This window comes from Dicentrarchus labrax, unplaced genomic scaffold, assembly GCF_905237075.1.
Source record: "Dicentrarchus labrax unplaced genomic scaffold, dlabrax2021, whole genome shotgun sequence".
NCBI classification, from domain to species: Eukaryota; Metazoa; Chordata; class Actinopteri; family Moronidae; genus Dicentrarchus; species Dicentrarchus labrax.
In genome coordinates, this window is record NW_026136719.1 from 2,071,028 (window position 1) to 2,090,121 (window position 19,094).

Genomic DNA, 19,094 nt, shown 5'->3' on the forward strand with positions numbered 1-19,094 from the left:
TGGAGCACTGTAGGGGTACTTTTGAGCACTGTAGGGGTACTTGAGAGCACTGTAGGGGTATTTTGAAGCACTGTAGGGGTGTTCTTGAGCACTGTAGGGGTACTTTGGAGCACTGTAGGGGTACTTCAGATTGTTTTTTAAATGTTAATTTAAAAATAGAAGTTAATACAAGTCCTATTTTTAACACAGCTTTGTGGTTGGAAGCACTAAAACGATCTGGAAGCATATAAAATTATAAATTAAATATATGTGGATACTCCAATGTATGAAAATCCTTCCTTTGTACCTGATGGATGTATTTTTTTTGTAATATAGGTGACCTACACTGCCCTCCAAAGGCAATCCACAGTAACTACAATTTTGGTCAAAATTGAGTTCTGACTGAAATTTAACTTTTAACTTGTTTTATACAGTCGCTGCGCTCTCCCTCGCCATCTCTGAGCTCCGGCTGCAGTCGCTGCGCTCTCCCTCGCCGTCTCTGAGCTCCGGCTGCAGTCATTGCGGCTTCAGTGTTTTCAGGACAATGTAGGAATTAAAACAAAGGGCATCTTCATGTTCTCCACTGGGAACTCTGACTGACTCCATCTGTGGATTATTAGCTGAGCTCATTAGAGCAGATAGTGATAATAGGTCACATATTACTGGGCTACTGCTACCTAGCTCGGACAAGGTATTGGTGTGCAAATTAAACCTTGTTTAGACTCGTCTGTTTCAACCTTTTACTCAGTAAACAATCAGAAATCCAGATTGAATGTAGTAAATGAGTTGTAGTCAGGAAGAAGACACTCAGACTGCAGTTACTGCACTCTGTCTGTGCACTACCAATATATCTGTTTATGTTACAATTTTTTTCTCGGTTGTTTACACACATTTTCTGAAAGCATGCCTCATACTCTCAGAACTCTACACACAAATCAAACAACACACACACAATGGGTAAAACCCCTCAATTCTCCTGCAAAATGAAACTTTACGTTCAAAACAATGTTATTTCTTCTCAAAATGGTATTTTGTTTTCAAATGACACACACAAACCATCATATGAATAGACATTTATAAGAACCAGTTGAACACTGATGTGCTCAATGTAAAACACTATGATGAATGGAAAACACTTCTTCTCCATTCATCATAATGACTCAGGCCTTTTTTTTGTTCAATTCAATTCAGTTTTATTTGTATAGCGCCAATTCATAACGGAAGTTATCTCAGGACACTTTTCAAATAGAGCAGGTCTAGACCAAACTCTTTATAACATTATTTACAGAGACCCAACAGTACCACCATGAGCAAGACCTTGGAGACAAGGGCAAGGAAAAACTGCCTGTTAAAAGGCAGAAACCTAGGACAGATCCTTCGGCTCTAGGTGGGTGGTCGACTGTCTCGACCAGTTGGGGTGAGAGAGAGAGAGAGCGAGAGCGAGAGACAGACAGACAGACAGACAGACAGACAGGTGCACAGCAACAACAGTATTGGCAATGGCAATCTAGCAGGACTATGGCAGGAGGCTCCACCAGGATCCATGAGAACCTGCAAGACGAGAAAGCACAAGAACTCCGGGGAAGAAGTGAAGTTAGTAACATGCATTAATGGGACATGAATGAGTGCAGAAAGAGAGAGGAAGGGAGGAGCTCAGTGCACCATGGGAAATCCCCCGATAGTCTAGGCCTATAGCAGCATAACTAAGGGATGGTTCAGGACTCACCTGATCCAGCCCTAACTATAAGCTTTATCAAAGAGGAATGTCTTAAGCCTACTCTTGAATGTGGTGAGGGTGTCTGCCTCCAGAACCACAACTGGAAGCTGGTTCCACAAGAGAGGAGCTTGGTAACTGAAGGCTCTGGCTCCTGTTCTACTTTTAGAGACTATAGGAACCACAAGTAGCCCAGCATTCAGAGAACGTAGTGTTCTAGAGGGGTAATAGGGTACTATGAGCTCTTTAAGATATGAAGGGGCCTGACCATGAAGAGCTTTATAGGTGAGGAGGAGGATTTTAAATTCTATTCTACATTTTACAGGGAGCCAATGCAGAGAAGCTAGTACAGGAGAGATGTGATCTCTTTTTCTAGTTCCTGTCAGTACTCGTGCTGCAGCGTTCTGAATTAATTGGAGCGTTTTAATGGACTTATTGGGGCAGTCTGATAATAAAGAGTTGTTCAGTGTTACACTTACTACAGACAGTACATACTTAAGTGTGTTGTAAAATATTTGAGAATATTGTTTTTATACACACAAATACACGGTAACAAATATATTTTATTTTTCCCACAAAAACAATGTATACAGTGTACATCCCAACCAACACAAAGTTGCACATACAGTGGTCTACATACAAAACAACAGAAGAATTTACTGTATACAGTTACAGTAAAAAAAAAATAAACTATGCTGCATCCTCTCTTCTGTTTCGGTCTGGCCACAGCACCTCATCCACATCACAAGCAATGTTTTCCCTGGCCAAGCAGCAGGGGAAATATCGCCTAGCATGGCGAATCCAGCCATGAAAAGCATCAACTGCTATATTTAACCCTAACCTGCCCTTTTATGCTAAAGCTCTGATATTTAATTGTAAAACTGTGTGATAAGTGTTTGCCCATGTGATGAGTCAGTGTGCATAGTAGGGCAGTTAACTTTAGAATTTTGAATGACAGTGTGTTCCTTGTGAAAACAAGATATTTTCTTCATGAAAATTGTGTCAAATGCAGAGAATTGTGTGTAGTGTTTTGTGTTTTGGTTTACAATAACCCTGCATCCAGTTCTTCTCTGATATCTACAGATTGGAGACTGTGCCTAATTTTGAAAATTGTAGTCGATCGTGAGACTCTGGAGGAGAAAAACAAACGGGGCAATTTGCTTTTTTGATCAGATCCTACAGAGTCCAGCTGAGGTGGACGATCTGAATGAGAAACTAAAAATGTGGGTGAATGTCTGAAGAATATACGATGGCTCGATCAGTGTTAATCACTCCAGAGATAGAGTTCGGTCTAGACCTGCTCTATTTGAAAAGTGTCCTGAGATAACTTCTGTTATGAATTGGCGCTATACAAATAAAATTGAATTGAATTGAAATTGAATTAGAATGTTTCACCTGCTTATAATCGTTGTAAGTTTATGATCAATGATCTGACTCATTTCTAACTTCACAGATATTGGAGACATATTTTTTAGCTGTTGTTTGAGCAACTGGCTCGTTATCTTCTGCCAGTAAGTATGAAAAAAAGGCTGTGGACTCATTCATTTGATTTGTGGTTGAAAGAACTGAACACATTACATCTGGAGAGGTTTTATAAGGAAGATAGACGAGGTGTGTTTGATAAGATCTGGCATCCTGTGTTAAAATGTCTTCAGAGTGAGAACTTTGCTGTCCTTTCATTTTACAGTGTATGTGCACATAAAATAATGTGCTGTCTGTTTGTATTCTCTGAAAAACATCTATCCAATTAATTCCTAAAATTATAATACTATAAGTTCAATAAAACCTTTTAAGTCTGAAAAAACATCTTTTATATTTAACTACTAACTATTCTCAAACTGCTGTTAACGTCTGTAAAAGCTCTGGTAAAGAGAAGAACAAACATCCTGTAAGTATAACTTATCAATGATCAATGTGACTTCAATGCCGTCTCAGTGTTACTAATTGATGACCAGCGCTGGTCAGGGGGAGAAGCATTGATCTGTATTAATGAGTAATCACAGGAGGCGTACAGGGAGTCCATGAGTTCGTTCACTGTTGGTTTGAGTCTGAACATGAAGAGGAAATATCAGAGTTTTCCTTGAATGTGACTTTATACAGCGCGACCTTAAAGACGTAATCGTGTCTGTCTTTTGGTTTCTAGGAAATACTGGTCCTGATGAAACCAGGTGTGTGTCCTCAGATGGTCTGTGGTGCATGTGGTCCAGCAGCAGTTTCAGCACTTTACTGGCACCCACAGGACGAACCCGGTGCGTACTGGGAGCCGGCAGCATGTGACTGTTTACTCTGGCAGACCGGCAGCTGAGGAAATCCGGCTCGGTTCCATCGGGAGCGAGGTGAGACCAAAATGTTCCCCTTGATTAAAATATGTGGTCTGTGTAGGAGCCCGGACCCCCCCCCCCCAGCAGCAGCTCAGAGCCAGTCGATGGAAATAACTCACATTGTTTAAAGCTCTGTGGGAAACCAGCTGGCTGCATCTCAACGCTCACTCACAGTCAGCAGAGCAATCCACACACAGCACTGTGATTTATTATCACCCCCCCCCCCCCACCCCGACACACACTTTACTCTGCTCTCACCTCAGCTGACCTGTTTCTGCTCAACTCTGCGTTTTTGGACAGAAACACACTGATATTCAATCAATCAATAATCAGAAGCTGTCCTCCATTGACTGTTTACCATCCACTGTTTAGATCTTGGTGCTTTTTAACTCTAGATTTGAACCGGATGAAGGATTTTAGTCATCGGACGTCTGGATCTTAAGTTATCAGAGAAACAAGCTGAGCTAACATTAGCAGCAGCTCGGCTCGCAGCCCCTCCGGGACGTCCTTTGTCTGTCCAACAGTGTGGGAGAAGCAGTGATTGTTAAGGTGGAACTGCTTTATTCAGTGTGTTTAAGGTGGAACTGTTTTATTCAGTGTGTTTAAGGTGGAACTGCTTTATTCAGTGTGTTTAAGGTGCAACTGCTTTATTCAGTGTGTTTAGTGGTTTTAATCAGCGGGTCTGTTTGTGTTGGAGAGGAGGAGACCTCTGTGGATCATTGGGCTCCCGGTAGAAACCTCCTGAACCATGAACACTGAAGGAATCCTAACCGGGAGAAGCTGACTGCAATGACGCCAATGGTGGTGAAGACAACAACTCCCATGATCCCACACTGCAGTGTCAGTGACTCTGAGGATCAGTTCTGTTCTGGCAGAGAAAGTTTGGCTGCAGTTGATTTGTTCATTTAGATCAGTGTGAATGTTGGACGGTTCACTGAGGATCAGTGTGAAGGATTCAGGGCCATCTAGTGGTGAACAAACTCAATGTATTTATTATCATTTATTATCATTTAAAGCTCTCTCTGTCACAGGTTTCTGCTAAACAAGAGTCTTATAATCAAATGAAGAGTAAAAGATTCTGTATGAGTGCAGCTGTGGTCTGTCAACATAACAGATCATTACACAATACAGTTATTTAACACAGTAATATTAATATTTTTTGCCTATTGCATTAAAAGGCAATAAAAGCAAAAGTAAAAACAATAACTATTAAATATAATATGAAGTACTATTAGAATTCCAGTAACAAGGTGGTTTCCTGTCACTAAAAGGCAATAAAAGACTAAACTAATCAATATATATATATATATATATATATATATATATATATATATAACAATATAATAGGAAGGAAAAACAAGTTAATAAAAGCAAATATTTATAAATAATTATACATTAATGTATGTAAATACAGCGTATATGAACACACACAAACATACAGTATGTGCACATACAGACAATCAGAATCAGAAACTTTATTGATCCCAGGGGACTAAGAGATATAATAAAATAATGGGAGCCTATCTAAACATATTCCACAGTTTTAAGATTGTGGTGTTGTTACAAACAATGAATCAGGTGGATTTTATTGCACTTAATAACAACTGAGGGATCAATAATAAAGTTTTTACCATACTGAATGTACCATTTTTAAATATTTACTATTTCTTACGCTGTTTTTTTAATTTCGTCTTTAAGCAGTTTAACTTTATGTTTCCTTCAGATCAGCTGGGAAGAGAATAAACTTCAGGTTCCACCAAGATTTGAACTCAGAACACTGTATTCAGAGTCCAGAGTGCTAACCATTACACCATGGAACCACATGATTGTGGGAAGTCACAAGCTCAGTTTATATTGGTTGGGGTTATCTGACGTCACGTCCTCCATCAAACAGGAAGTGAAGAGGGCAGTAACCAAGCTTTAATTAAAGACACAAACAACTCAGCCATTTTTATTAACCTACCTGTGTGGGTAATAATGTATTATTAATATATTATAATTATTATTATTATCCTTATTAATAATAATTTCAGTGAGTGCGGCTGAGAGTCCCGCCTCCCGCCACCAGGTGTCAGTGTGACACAACAGATCACCTGTTTCATTTATAACTTTATAATAAGTTTTGATCCTGTATATGAATATTCAATTCAATTCAATTCAATTTTATTTGTATAGCGCCAATTCATAACAGAAGTTATCTCAGGACACCATTCAAATAGAGCAGGTCTAGACCGAACTCTTTAACATTAATTACAGAGACCCAACAGTACCACCATGAGCAAGACCTTGGAGACAAGGGCAAGGAAAAACTGCCTGTTAAAAGGCAGAAACCTAGGACAGATCCTCCGGCTCTAGGTGGGTGGTCGTCTGTCTCGACCAGTTGGGGTGAGAGAGAGAGAGAGACAGAGAGAGAGAGAGAGAGAGAGAGAGACAGAGAGAGAGAGAGAGAGAGAGAGAGAGAGAGAGAGAGAGAGAGAGACAGAGAGAGAGAGAGAGAGAGAGAGACAGAGAGAGAGAGAGAGGGAGAGAGAGAGAGAGAGAGAGCGAGAGACAAACAGACAGGTGCACAGCAACAACAGTATTGGCAATGGCAATCTAGCAGGACCATGGCAGGAGGCTCCACCAGGATCGATAAGAACCTGCGAGACGAGAAAGCACAAGAACTCCGGGGAAGAAGTGAAGTTAGTAACATGCATTAATGGGACATGAATGAGTGCAGAAAGAGAGAGGAAGAGAGGAGCTCAGTGCATCATGGGAAATCCCCCGATAGTCTAGGCCTATAGCAGCATAACTAAGGGATGGTTCAGGACTCACCTGATCCAGCCCTAACTATAAGCTTTATCAAAGAGGAATGTCTTAAGCCTACTCTTGAATGTGGTGAGGGTGTCTGCCTCCCGAACCACAACTGGAAGCTGGTTCCACAGGAGAGGAGCTTGGTAACTGAAGGCTCTGGCTCCTGTTCTACTTTTAGAGACTATAGGAACCACAAGTAGCCCAGCATTCAGAGAACGTAGTGTTCTAGAGGGGTAATAGGGTACTATGAGCTCTTTAAGATATGAAGGGGCCTGACCATGAAGAGCTTTTTAGGTGAGGAGGAGGATTTTAAATTCTATTCTACATTTTACAGGGAGCCAATGCAGAGAAGCTAGTACAGGAGAGATGTGATCTCTTTTTCTAGTTCCTGTCAGTACTCGAGCGATCTGATAAATATGACTTAAACCAGCTTAGTGGTTCCTTTAATGCCAATTTGATGCTCAAGTCTCTGTAAAAGAATATTATGGTCAATGGTGTCAAATGCAGCACTAAGATCTAATAATACAAGTACAGAGACAAGTCCATTGTCAGAACCAATCAGAAGGTCATTATTAACTTTAACCAGAGCTGTCTCTGTGCTGTGATGAACTCTAAATCCTGACTGAAAAATCCTCAAATAAACTATTGTTATGTAGAAAGTCACACATATCTTTGGCGACTACTTTCTCCAGAATCTTAGAGAGGAAGGGGAGGTTAGAAATCGGTCTATAGTTGGCTAAAACCCCTGGGTCAAGAGTGGACTTTTTAAGAAGGGGTTTAATTACAGCTACTTTAAATGACTGTGGTACATATCCTGATAATAAAGAAAGATTAATCATATCCAGTAAAGAAGTGCCAATTAAGGGTACGACTTCTTTAAGCAGCCTAGTTGGGATCGGGTCTAACAGACAGGTTGATGGCTTCGATGAAGAAATGATTGAAGTTAACTGATGAAGATCGATAGCAGAAAATTCTTATTTTCTTCTATTAGTGCTGAGTAATAGGCTCCTCTGGCCAATTTGAGCGATATTCTGATAATTTGGAAGAGCGCCATTTCCTTTCAGATTTCCTAGCTATTTGTTTTAACTGGCGGGTTTGGTGGTTATACCAAGGTGCTAGTCTCCTATGTTTTAATAATTTCCTTTTTATAGGAGCGATAGAGTCTAATGTTGATCGTAGTGAGCCTGTAGCACTATCGACAAGATTATCAATTTCAGAGGGACTAAAGTCGTTATAGGACTCTGTTAAATTCAGACATGGCATTGAATTAAACACTGAAGGAATCTCCTCCTTAAATTTAGCTACAGCACTGTCAGATAGACATCTGCTGTAGGAAGTTTTGCCTAATGGCTTATAATCTAATAGTATGAATTCAAAAGTTATTAAATAATGGTCAGACAGGAAAGGATTATGTGGGAAGACTATTAAATGTTCAATATCAATGCCATATGATAAAACAAGGTCAAGAGTGTGATTAAAACAATGAGTTGGTTTATTTACACTCTGACAGAAGCCAATTGAGTCTATTAATGATATAAATGCATTACTAAGGCTGTCATTGTCAACATCCACATGAATATTAAAATCACCTACAATAATTACTTTATCTGATTTAAGGACTAAGCTTGATAGAAACTCTGAGAATTCAGATATAAAATCAGAGTACGGTCCAGGAGCGCGGTACACTATAACAAATAGAACTGGCTGCAGTGTTTTCCAGTTTGGGTGAGAAAGACTAAGAACAAGGCTTTCAAATGAATTATAATTTAGTTTAGGTTTAGGGTCCATTAAAACGCTCGAATCATATATGGCTGCTACTCCACCTCCTCGGCCTGTGCCTCGAGGAATGTGAGTATTAATATGACTGGGGGGGTGGATTCATTTAGGCTAACATACTCCTCGTGGGACAACCAGGTCTCAGTAAGACAAAGTAAATCAATATCATAATCTGATATTAATTCATTCACTAAAACAGCTTTAGAGGACAGTGACCTGATATTTAACAGCCCACATTTCATTCTCTTATTTTGTGCTACTGAGGAGTTGGTTTTAATTTTTATTAGATTTTTATGTTGAACTCCTCTTGTTTTTATTTCTTTAAATAATTTAGGTGGTCGGGGGACAGACACAGTCTCTATGGGGTTTTGGGTGGGTGACTGTTCTAAAGAAAGCGCAGAGAAGTGTGTAAGACAGCAGCTCTGCTTCCTGGTCCCAACTCTGGACTGTCAGGTTTTAGAAATAAACTTTGCCATATTTCTAGATAAGAGAGCCGCTCCATCCAAAGTGGGATGGATGCCGTCTCTCCTAATCAGACCAGGTTTTCCCCAAAAAGGCTTCCAGTTATCAATGAAGCCCACATCGTTTTCTGGACACCACCTCGACAGCCAGCGGTGGAATGACGACATGCGGCTATACATGTCATCACTGGTCACATTGGGCAGGGGTCCAGAGAAAACTACGGAGTCCGACATTGTTTTAGCATAATTACACACCGACTCCACATTAATCTTAGTGACCTCCGATTGGCGTAAACGGGTGTCATTACCGCCGACGTGGATAACAATCTTACTGTATTTACGTTTACCTTTAGCCAGCAGTTTTAAATTTGATTCAATGTCGCCCGCTCTGGCCCCAGGGATACATTTAACTATGGCCGCTGGCTTCACTAACTTCACGTTTCTGACTATGGAGCTGCCAATAACCAGAGTTGGTTCCTCAGCGGGTGTATCGCTGAGAGGGGAAAATGTATTGGAAACGTGAAGCGGTTGGTGGTGACCTGTGGGCTTCGCCGTTCTAGTCTTCCTTCGCTCAGTCACCCAGCCTCCCTGTCTTCCCGGCTGCTCGGGAACTACCGGGGGAACTACAGAGCTAACAGAAGCTACCTTCGGTCGGACCGGACCGGCTACTGGGGGCTGGCTAACTATAGCGGCTAAAGATATCTCAGTGGTGCGGTGCCGTTCCTCTAACTCACTAAGCCTCGCCTCCAGCGCAGTAAATAAACTACACTTAATACAAGAACCATTATCATTAAAGGAGGCAGAGGAATAACTGAACATCTGACACACTGAGCAGGACAGAGGAGAGGGAGAGGGAGAAGCCATAGCTAACTGCTAATGCTAATGAAACTAGTGTGTATGAAAAACTTTGAAAATAGCGAAAAGTCGCTAAAAGAAGGAGTAACTCCGAGTGTTTAAGTAGAACTAGTCTACGTTTAAATATTAAGCGGGAAAATAACCGCTGTAACGAGTAAAACTAATGTATATTTAGCGTTCACTGACAGAGCTACAGCACCAAACAGTGTACACAGAGCAGGAAGTGAACCGGAAATGAGTCAGTACGCTTACCGTAGCACGTCACCTTCCACCTCCTTTTAATTGTCATATATGTCATATATGTAGTTATAGATAATCTTACAGTTAATGTTTCATATTAGAATATTGTTTGTGTTCTTGTTTATTTCCAGTGAATAACTAGCTAACAGAGCTAATGAGCTAACGGAGCTAATGAGCTAACGGAGCTCACGAGCTAACAGAGCTAACAGAGCTAACGAGACTGTTACACCTTTCAAAGCACAACACGATGGACAATAACAATAATAACAATAATAACAATAATAATAACAATAATAATAATAATAATAATAATATCAGTAATATTGAGGCTCCACCAGGATCGATAAGAACCTGCGAGACGAGAAAGCACAAGAACTCCGGGGAAGAAGTGAAGTTAGTAACATGCATTAATGGAACATGAATGAGTGCAGAAAGAGAGAGGAAGAGAGGAGCTCAGTGCACCATGGGAAATCCCCCGATAGTCTAGGCCTATAGCAGCATAACTAAGGGATGGTTCAGGACTCACCTGATCCAGCCCTAACTATAAGCTTTATCAAAGAGGAATGTCTTAAGCCTACTCTTGAATGTGGAGAGGGTGAACCTCCTCCTCCAAAACCAAAACTGAAAACAGGCAGCAGGTCCAGCAGGCTGTGTGATCCAATAGATGAAGGCAGATGTGCTGCTGCAGCAGGAACTCCGTTTCGTCTCCACAGTTGGCTGCTCGCAGTAATCATGATGGATGATGGGAGGGTGTCTCACTGCTGCAGCGACGAGTCTCCACCTGAACTGAGCAGTAGCCTGAAACCTGAAACTCTGTACTCATCACTGAGAGCTCTACCCGAGAAGGTTAGTATGTACTGACAGTGTTATATTTATCATATAAAACATAACTCTGCATTAATGTTTCATATCAATATTGTGTCTTAGGTTCCTAGAGAGGCTGTTTACATCTTTTCAATTAAAAAAAACAAATATGTTATTTATCACCGGAACCTGAACATGAACAGATCTACCCTTATTTGAAATTATGACCAGTTCATTGTTCAGTTCTCTCTCAGAAAAATGTAAAAAACGAGAGAGAAGCTAATGTCAGCAATGTAACAGAGCTAACAGAGCTAACGGAGCTAAAAAGCTAACACTGTTATCATTCAGTAATGATAATAAGTTACACTTATACTTCAGCTTGTGTTTCACTGAGGATGTTTGTTCTTCTCTTTATCAGAGCTTTTACAGCTGGTAAACACTGTAAACAGCTGCACTGTAAACACTGTAAACACAGTAAACACTGTAAACAGCTGCATTGTAAACACTGTAAACACTGTAAACAGCTGCATTGTAAACACTGTAAACACTGTAAACAGCTGTACTGTAAACACTGTAAACAGCTGCATTGTAAACACTGTAAACACTGTAAACAGCTGCACTGTAAACACTGTAAACAGCTGCATTGTAAACACTGTAAACACTGTAAACAGCTGCACTGTAAACACTGTAAACACAGTAAACACTGTAAACAGCTGCACTGTAAACACTGTAAACACAGTAAACACTGTAAACACTGTAAACACAGTAAACACTGTAAACAGCTGCACTGTAAACACTGTAAACAGCTGCACTGTAAACACTGTAAACAGCTGCACTGTAAACACTGTAAACACAGTAAACACTGTAAACAGCTGCACTGTAAACACTGTAAACAGCTGCACTGTAAACACTGTAAACACAGTAAACACTGTAAACAGCTGCACTGTAAACACTGTAAACAGCTGCACTGTAAACACTGTAAACAGCTGCACTGTAAACACTGTAAACACAGTAAACACTGTAAACAGCTGCACTGTAAACACAGTAAACACTGTAAACACTGTAAACAGCTGCATTGTAAACACTGTAAACAGCTGCACTGTAAACACTGTAAACACTGTAAACAGCTGCATTGTAAACACTGTAAACACAGTAAACAGCTGCACTGTAAACACTGTAAACAGCTGCACTGTAAACACTGTAAACACAGTAAACAGCTGCACTGTAAACACTGTAAACACAGTAAGCACTGTAAACACAGTAAACAGCTGCACTGTAAACAGCTGCATTGTAGACACTGTAAACAGCTGCACTGTAAACACTGTAAACACAGTAAACACTGTAAACACAGTAAACACTGTAAACACAGTAAACAGCTGCACTGTAAACAGCTGCATTGTAGACACTGTAAACAGCTGCACTGTAAACACTGTAAACAGCTGCACGGAAAAATAGAATATAAAATTTGGTTTATTGAACCTACATTTACATTTTTTTATTGAATTATTTTGCTGATATAACGGTAAGAGTAGCCTAACGCTCCACTGTCAGGCTAACGGCTACGTAGCAGGCTAACAGAGTGTCACCAAACTCAACTGTAACAGCCGGTTTCAACCAGCAGAGGGCGCTGTGTTGTTCTACAGCAAAATATGTAGAATTTAGTTTAATAGTTTGTTCAAAGTGTTCAGATTTGGACCGGAATCCATCAAAATTCCTAATATTCAGATACAGAGGTTCTACAGGGGTCCTACAGAGGTTCTACAGAGGTTCTACAGGGGTTCTACAGAGTTTCTACAGGGGTTCTACAGAGGTTCTACAGAGTTTATACAGGGGTTCTACAGAAGTCCTACAGAGGTTCTACAGAAGTTCTACAGGGGTTATACAGGGGTTCTACAGACATTCTACAGAAGTCCTACAGAGGTTCTACAGAAGTTCAACAGGGGTCATACAGGGGTTCTACAGAGGTTCTACAGGGGTTATACAAAGGTTCTACAGGGGTTATATAGGGGTTCTACTGAGGTTCTACAGAAGTTCTACAGAGGTTCCACAGAGGTCCTACAGGGGTTCTACAGAGGTCCTACAGAGGTCCTACAGAGTTTCTACAGGGGTTCTACAGAGGTTCTACAGGGTTTATACCGGGGTTCTACAGACGTTCTACAGAAGTCCTACAGAGGTTCTACAGAAGTTCTACAGGGGTTATACAGACATTCTACAGAGGTTCTACAGAGGTTCTATAGAAGTTCAACAGGGGTTATACAGAGGTTCTACAGAGGTTCTACAGGGGTTCTACAGAGTTTCTACAGGGGTTCTACAGAGGTTCTACAGGGGTTATACAGGGTTTCTACAGACATTCTACAGAAGTCCTACAGAGGTTCTACAGAAGTTCAACAGGGGTCATACAGGGGTTCTACAGAGGTTCTACAGGGGTTATACAAAGGTTCTACAGGGATTTTACAGGGGTTCTACAGAGCTTCTACAGAAGTTCTACAGAGGTTCCACAGAGTTCCTACAGGGGTTCTACAGAGGTCCTACAGAGGTTCTACAGGGGTTCTACAGAGTTTATACAGGGGTTCTACAGGGTTTATACAGGGGTTCTACAGACATTCTACAGAGGTTCCACAGGGGTTCTACAGATTTTCTACAGGGGTTCCACAGAGGTTCTACAGGGGTCCTACAGGGGTTCTACAGAGGTTCTACAGAGGTTCCACAGAGGTCCTACAGAGGTTCCACAGGGGTTCTACAGATTTTCTACAGGGGTTATACAAAGGTTCTACAGGGGTCCTACAGGGGTTCTACAGAGGTTCTACAGAGGTTCTACAGGGGTTCTATAGAGGTTCTACAGAGGTTCTACAGAAGTTCTACGGAGGTTTTAGAGGGGTTCTACAGGGGTTCTATGAGGGTTCTACAGGGGTCCTATGAGGGTTATACAGAGGTTCTACGAGGGCAGGAAACACGGTCATTGTTACTCATATTGTTACGTATTAAGGAAACAGATAATCTGTGAAAGAATCTGGTTCCTCTGGTTCTGAATGAGCGAGAATCCACCAGAAAACAACCAATCAGAGCCGAGGAGGCTTTGGGTTAGGAGCCAGAAGGTAGAAGGTCAACGACCTTTCTCATCTCTGATTGGTTGTTTGCAGTCGCCGCCGGCGGAGGTCAGTTCTTTAATAAGCTTCATGAAGCATCGAGCAACAGAAAAATCTTTTATTGGATTTTCTCCACAGAAGGTTTCTGTCCAGTGAGAGTTTACAGACAGAGAGCCCTTCCAGCAACTGAACTACAGTTTACTATGATTGTCGTTATGCACCAGGACGTCTCACTACAGCACGCATAAAAATAGAAGAACACGACTAGAAGCATTTACAACATGCACTGTATGAAGAAAGATTGCATAGCTCTTCACTGTGTGGCCCTTTAAAACTGTGCTTTTTAAGAGTCTGATCGGCCTTTCTGCAAAGCACTGAAGTCAGAAAAGCCCTGTACGGTTTCTCCTGCAGCGTCTCCGCACGAGTCCAGAAGAGCCACCGAGTCCAGAGGAGACATCAGAGCTCTCGTGTATAAAATCAGCCCCAAACTGTTTATAATTAATTAAAGTTTCATGCACTAACAGCTTTCTCTCTGAGCGTCCTCGCCAACTGCAAGAGGCTGAATTGGCAAGAAAAAGCCTGTGCTTCTGTGGATCCAGACCAGCCTCTGTGTCAGGTCTCCAACGGTGATAGAAAGGACAGGCACTGAGTCGAGGTGGGTCTGAGGTTCAGGTGGAGTCTGGAAGGTGAAGACCGGTCGGATCAGGAAACAGGGTCAAAGTGAGACATCTGTCGTCTTTCAGGATCTCAGCAGAGTCTCATATTCGTATGTGGAAGTTACTGCAGGAAAAACGAGATCACAGTCATCAAACTGTAGCTAACAGCGCCACCGGTGGCCGCTCGGTGAACTGTAGCTAACTATATTTTATTTGGACCGTTAGCTCCATGCTATTAACTAGCTTGCTGTTTACAAATCAGCCATCAGCCAACACCATGAAGCAACCGACGCCAGACACACACCGCCAAGACACAGCCAGCCGGACAACCCTAGTTAGCTTAGCTACAGTTAGCTAGCTGGATGCCCCTCCCTCGCATCGCTCTTGGCTAGTAGAAAGCTATCGTTAGCTTTGTACCGCTACATCATTTATTGTTGGCTAAAATCAACACTGTTTGTCAGAATACATAAGTTAGCATCATGGATCATGTGAGCTGGGGAAGCTAACAATAGCCAGCTAACATATCCACTCAGATAGCACTTTGCTAGCGATAATGTTAGCTAGCTGCAACCCAGTGATTCACAGAATCTGATTCTTCTGAAACTGAAATAATGAAAAGTTGACAAACAAAATTCACTTTGAACATTTCAAATTAAAACCTATTATGTTCAGGTTCAGTTTGTATTGGCACTAAAATGACTCCGTACATAATAACACTCCTGTCCTCTGCCACCTGCAGTTACCCACAATCCTCTGCTCTGACTGTGGAGGACTATAACCTCCTCCCCTCCACCGGCGGCGCTCCCCTGTGACAGCTGGTTGTATGATGGGTGCAGTCAGGATGTGAGTTTGGTGTTTTAGTCACTTTAAACAAACAGTGTCACATATTTCTGTCGACTATAATCTGGCGACCCCTGTGGTTACAGATGGTACTGCAGGTGTCTTTTATGGGAAACTAAACCAATCAGCAACCTCTGTGGCTGCAGTTCCTGTAGCGGCCACCAGAGGCTCCAACACTCTCCACATTACCTGCAGAATAAAGACGTTTACAGCCAGTTGTTCTCTGGAGATACACACTGTACCTTTATACAACTCTCACTTTAAATTATATCCAGTCAGCATAATTCAGGGCGTGGCCACTGTGAGTGACAGTCAGTGGTTTCAGTTACCCTAATTTAGCTCTGCCTCTTTGACCATTCAGGAACCTGTGGGGGACGGTTTGATTGCCGTACCTCAGGAAGTCCGGAGCCTTTGAGATCATGTTCTCGAAGTCGCTGAATGAGAGCTTGCTGTCTCCGTCGAGGTCGGCCTCCTCGACGGCTTTATCACACACCAGAGTGACCTCCTCCGGTGTGAGCTCTCCTTTGGTCAGCTTGTTCAGAGTCTTCCTCAGGTCCTCCTTACAGATGAAGTTGTCCCTGTTAAAGTCTGGACCAGAACCAGGAGATTAACATTGTGTTTTCATTGATGTACCCTGGGAATGATTGAACTGACCAGCTGTAAAGAGTCTCATTAGCACATGCACTGAAGGGTGTGTGGAGGCAGTTGTACTCGCCGTAGATCTTGAAGGCGTATATGGTCTTGAGCTCTCTGGGTGACGTCTCACAGAGAGCAGAAAACATGTCCACGAAGTCGTTGAAGCTGAGGTTCCCGTGTCCGTCCTCGGAGAACGTCTCCACGATCCTGTCCCTGAACGGGTTCTCCTGTCAGCACAAACCAGATTCATGATTTATTTTATGATTTATGTCCATTTGGTGACGACTCACAGGGAACTGCTGTGGGCAACTGCTAACAAACTAGCCATCTGCCTACATGCTTACAGAGTTCAATAACGATGATACACCATTGTTATATAGAATTTTTCTCAGTTTTGTTGTCCAACATAAAACCTCTCTGTTAATACCCCGACTGCGAATGTGACGGTTGCTAATGTTAGCTTATAAATGGAGTCAGTTCATTATCTCATATATATATATATATATCATTATATAGTCATGGAGTTCCACAAGGTTCTGTACTTGGACCAATACTATTTACTTTATATATGCTCCCTTTAGGCAACATTATTAGGAATCACTCCATTAACTTTCACTGCTATGCAGATGATACGCAGTTATATCTATAGCTCAAGCCCGATGAAATTAATCAATTATCTAAATTACAAACATGTCTTAAGGACATAAAATCCTGGATGACCTGCAATTTTCTGATGTTAAACTCAGAAAAAAACGAAATTCTTGTTCTTGGCCCCAAAAACCTTAGAGACTCACTGTCTAAAGATATAGTCACTCTAGATGGCATTAACTTGGCCTCTAGCACCACTGTCAGGAATCTTGGAGTTATCTTTGATCAGGATTTGTCATTTAACTCCCACATAAAGCAGACCTCTAGGACTGCCTTCTTTCATTTACGTAATATTAGAAAAATTAGACACATACTATCACAGACAGATGCAGAAAAACTAATCCATGCATTTGTTAATTCAAGGCTGGATTACTGCAACTCTTTATTATCAGGTTGCCCCAATAAGTCCATTAAAACGCTCCAATTAATTCAGAACGCTGCAGCACGAGTACTGACAGGAACTAGAAAAAGAGATCACATCTCTCCTGTACTAGCTTCTCTGCATTGGCTCCCTGTAAAATGTAGAATTGAATTTAAAACCCTCCTCCTCACCTATAAAGCTCTTCATGGTCAGGCCCCTTCATATCTTAAAGAGCTCATAGTACCCTATTACCCCTCTAGAACACTACGTTCTCTGAATGCTGGGCTACTTGTGGTTCCTATAGTCTCTAAAAGTAGAACAGGAGCCAGAGCCTTCAGTTACCAAGCTCCTCTCCTGTGGAACCAGCTTCCAGTTGTGGTTCGGGAGGCAGACACCCTCACCACATTCAAGAGTAGGCTTAAGACATTCCTCTTTGATAAAGCTTATAGTTAGGGCTGGATCAGGTGAGTCCTGAACCATCCCTTAGTTATGCTGCTATAGGCCTAGACTATCGGGGGATTTCCCATGGTGCACTGAGCTCCTCCCTTCCTCTCTCTTTCTGCACTCATTCATGTCCCATTAATGCATGTTACTAACTTCACTTCTTCCCCGGAGTTCTTGTGCTTTCTCGTCTCGCAGGTTCTTATCGATCCTGGTGGAGCCTCCTGCCATGGTCCTGCTAGATTGCCATTGCTAATATCACTGATATTATTATTATTATTATTATTATTATTAATAATATTATTATTACTACAGTTATTATTATTACTGCACCTGTCTGTCTGTCTCTCTCTCTCTCTCTGTCTGTCTCTCTCTCTCTCTGTCTGTCTCTCTCTCTCTCTCTCTCTCTCTCTCTCTCTCTGTATGATGTAACACTGTACATATTGCCAAAGCAAGCGTTTGGAATTAAAAATAATAATAATAACAATAAAGGAAAACAATATTTACAATAAATTAATAATAATCAATAATCTATACTGTTGGTAATACTGTAACTATGATTGACTCAATCACAATCACAGTCACAATCAATCAATCTCAGTAACAGCAGTAAAGTAACAGACTACAGTTAAAACAAGTAGTCTGTTGTCAATATAACAGTAATAACAAATTATTAAATATAATATATATAATATTAAAATATATTAAAATTAAAATGTGTGTGTGTGTGTGTGTGTGTATTGAACAACAACAAAAACAACTACAACTAAAACAATCAATTATTTTATACATTTACAGAGTTTCCACTGGTTGTCCTCAGTTCGTGGAATGAGGAGACATATTTTGCTGCAATAATTTGACTTTTGGGCATTTCTCCCAGTAAATAGGGGAGTTTCTGTGTGTCTGATAATAATTCTAAATCGGGGTATATTTGGGAAATGTTTGCAAATTGTTTTTCTCTTAAAGTTTTGAATTTAGGGCATGAGGTTAGAAAGTGCAGCTCTGTCTCTACCTGTCCTCTGTCACACTGGGAGCAGAGTCTCTCCTCTTCTGGTAGCCAGTTCTGTCTGTGGCGACCCGTTTCTATGGCCAGGCTGTGTTCACTCAGTCTGTACATTGTCAACATTGTTCTTAGTTTAGGACATTTTATTGTGATCAGGTAATTTGCCAGTGTGAATTCTCTTTTTAGGGTCAGATAACATTGTAATTTACTTTGTGTTTTGGTCGATTCTTTCCAGTATTCAATATATTTTTCTTTTTGCTTGTTGATAATTTGGTTTGGTCTGATTGAGTTGGTGTTGCTGTCCTGAGGCTGTTGGGGACATGTTACTGCAGAGAGCCTCAGGACCAGCTGGCTGAGGGGACTCTTCTCTGGTTTCAGCTCCTGGTATGTTAGGGCTTTGTGATGGTATGTCTGGGGGTTAACTGATTTTAAGTGATTGTAAAATTGAATTGATCTTTTCTGTATTTTTAGTAGGAGGGG

The 19,094-nt window shown here is 41.3% G+C and overlaps 1 protein-coding gene and 3 long non-coding RNA genes across 6 annotated transcripts in view; 2 read left to right on the forward strand and 2 right to left on the reverse strand.

Moving 5' to 3' along the window:
* The window catches only part of LOC127351051 (uncharacterized), a 59,047-nt gene extending 48,030 nt beyond the window's left edge, over positions 1–11,017 (reverse strand). The window contains exon 1 of one of the 3 annotated variants that reach the window (XR_007880771.1): positions 10,491–11,017. This is a non-coding gene — a long non-coding RNA (uncharacterized LOC127351051). Of the gene's footprint in view, positions 1–1,530; positions 2,182–6,653; positions 7,205–10,490 lie in introns of those variants that run through there. The other 2 variants (XR_007880770.1, XR_007880769.1) reach the window with 2 other exon arrangements.
* LOC127351059 (uncharacterized) overlaps positions 1–19,094 on the forward strand; it is a 50,479-nt gene that overhangs the window by 30,821 nt on the left and 564 nt on the right. The gene's annotated exons all lie outside the window — the stretch shown is intronic.
* On the forward strand, positions 1,156–6,533 carry LOC127351057 (uncharacterized). The gene is made up of 2 exons (XR_007880778.1): positions 1,156–1,233; positions 6,239–6,533. It is a non-coding gene; the product is annotated as an uncharacterized LOC127351057 (long non-coding RNA).
* The window catches only part of LOC127351044 (calcium and integrin-binding family member 2-like), a 7,175-nt gene continuing 2,213 nt past the window's right edge, over positions 14,133–19,094 (reverse strand). Inside the window, exons 4-6 of the mRNA XM_051378209.1 lie at positions 16,241–16,388; positions 15,918–16,113; positions 14,133–14,809 (exon numbers count right to left, since the gene is read on the reverse strand). Coding sequence (XP_051234169.1) covers positions 14,788–14,809; positions 15,918–16,113; positions 16,241–16,388 — 366 coding nt within the window. The 3' untranslated portion in view covers positions 14,133–14,787. The remainder of the gene's footprint in view (positions 14,810–15,917; positions 16,114–16,240; positions 16,389–19,094) is intronic.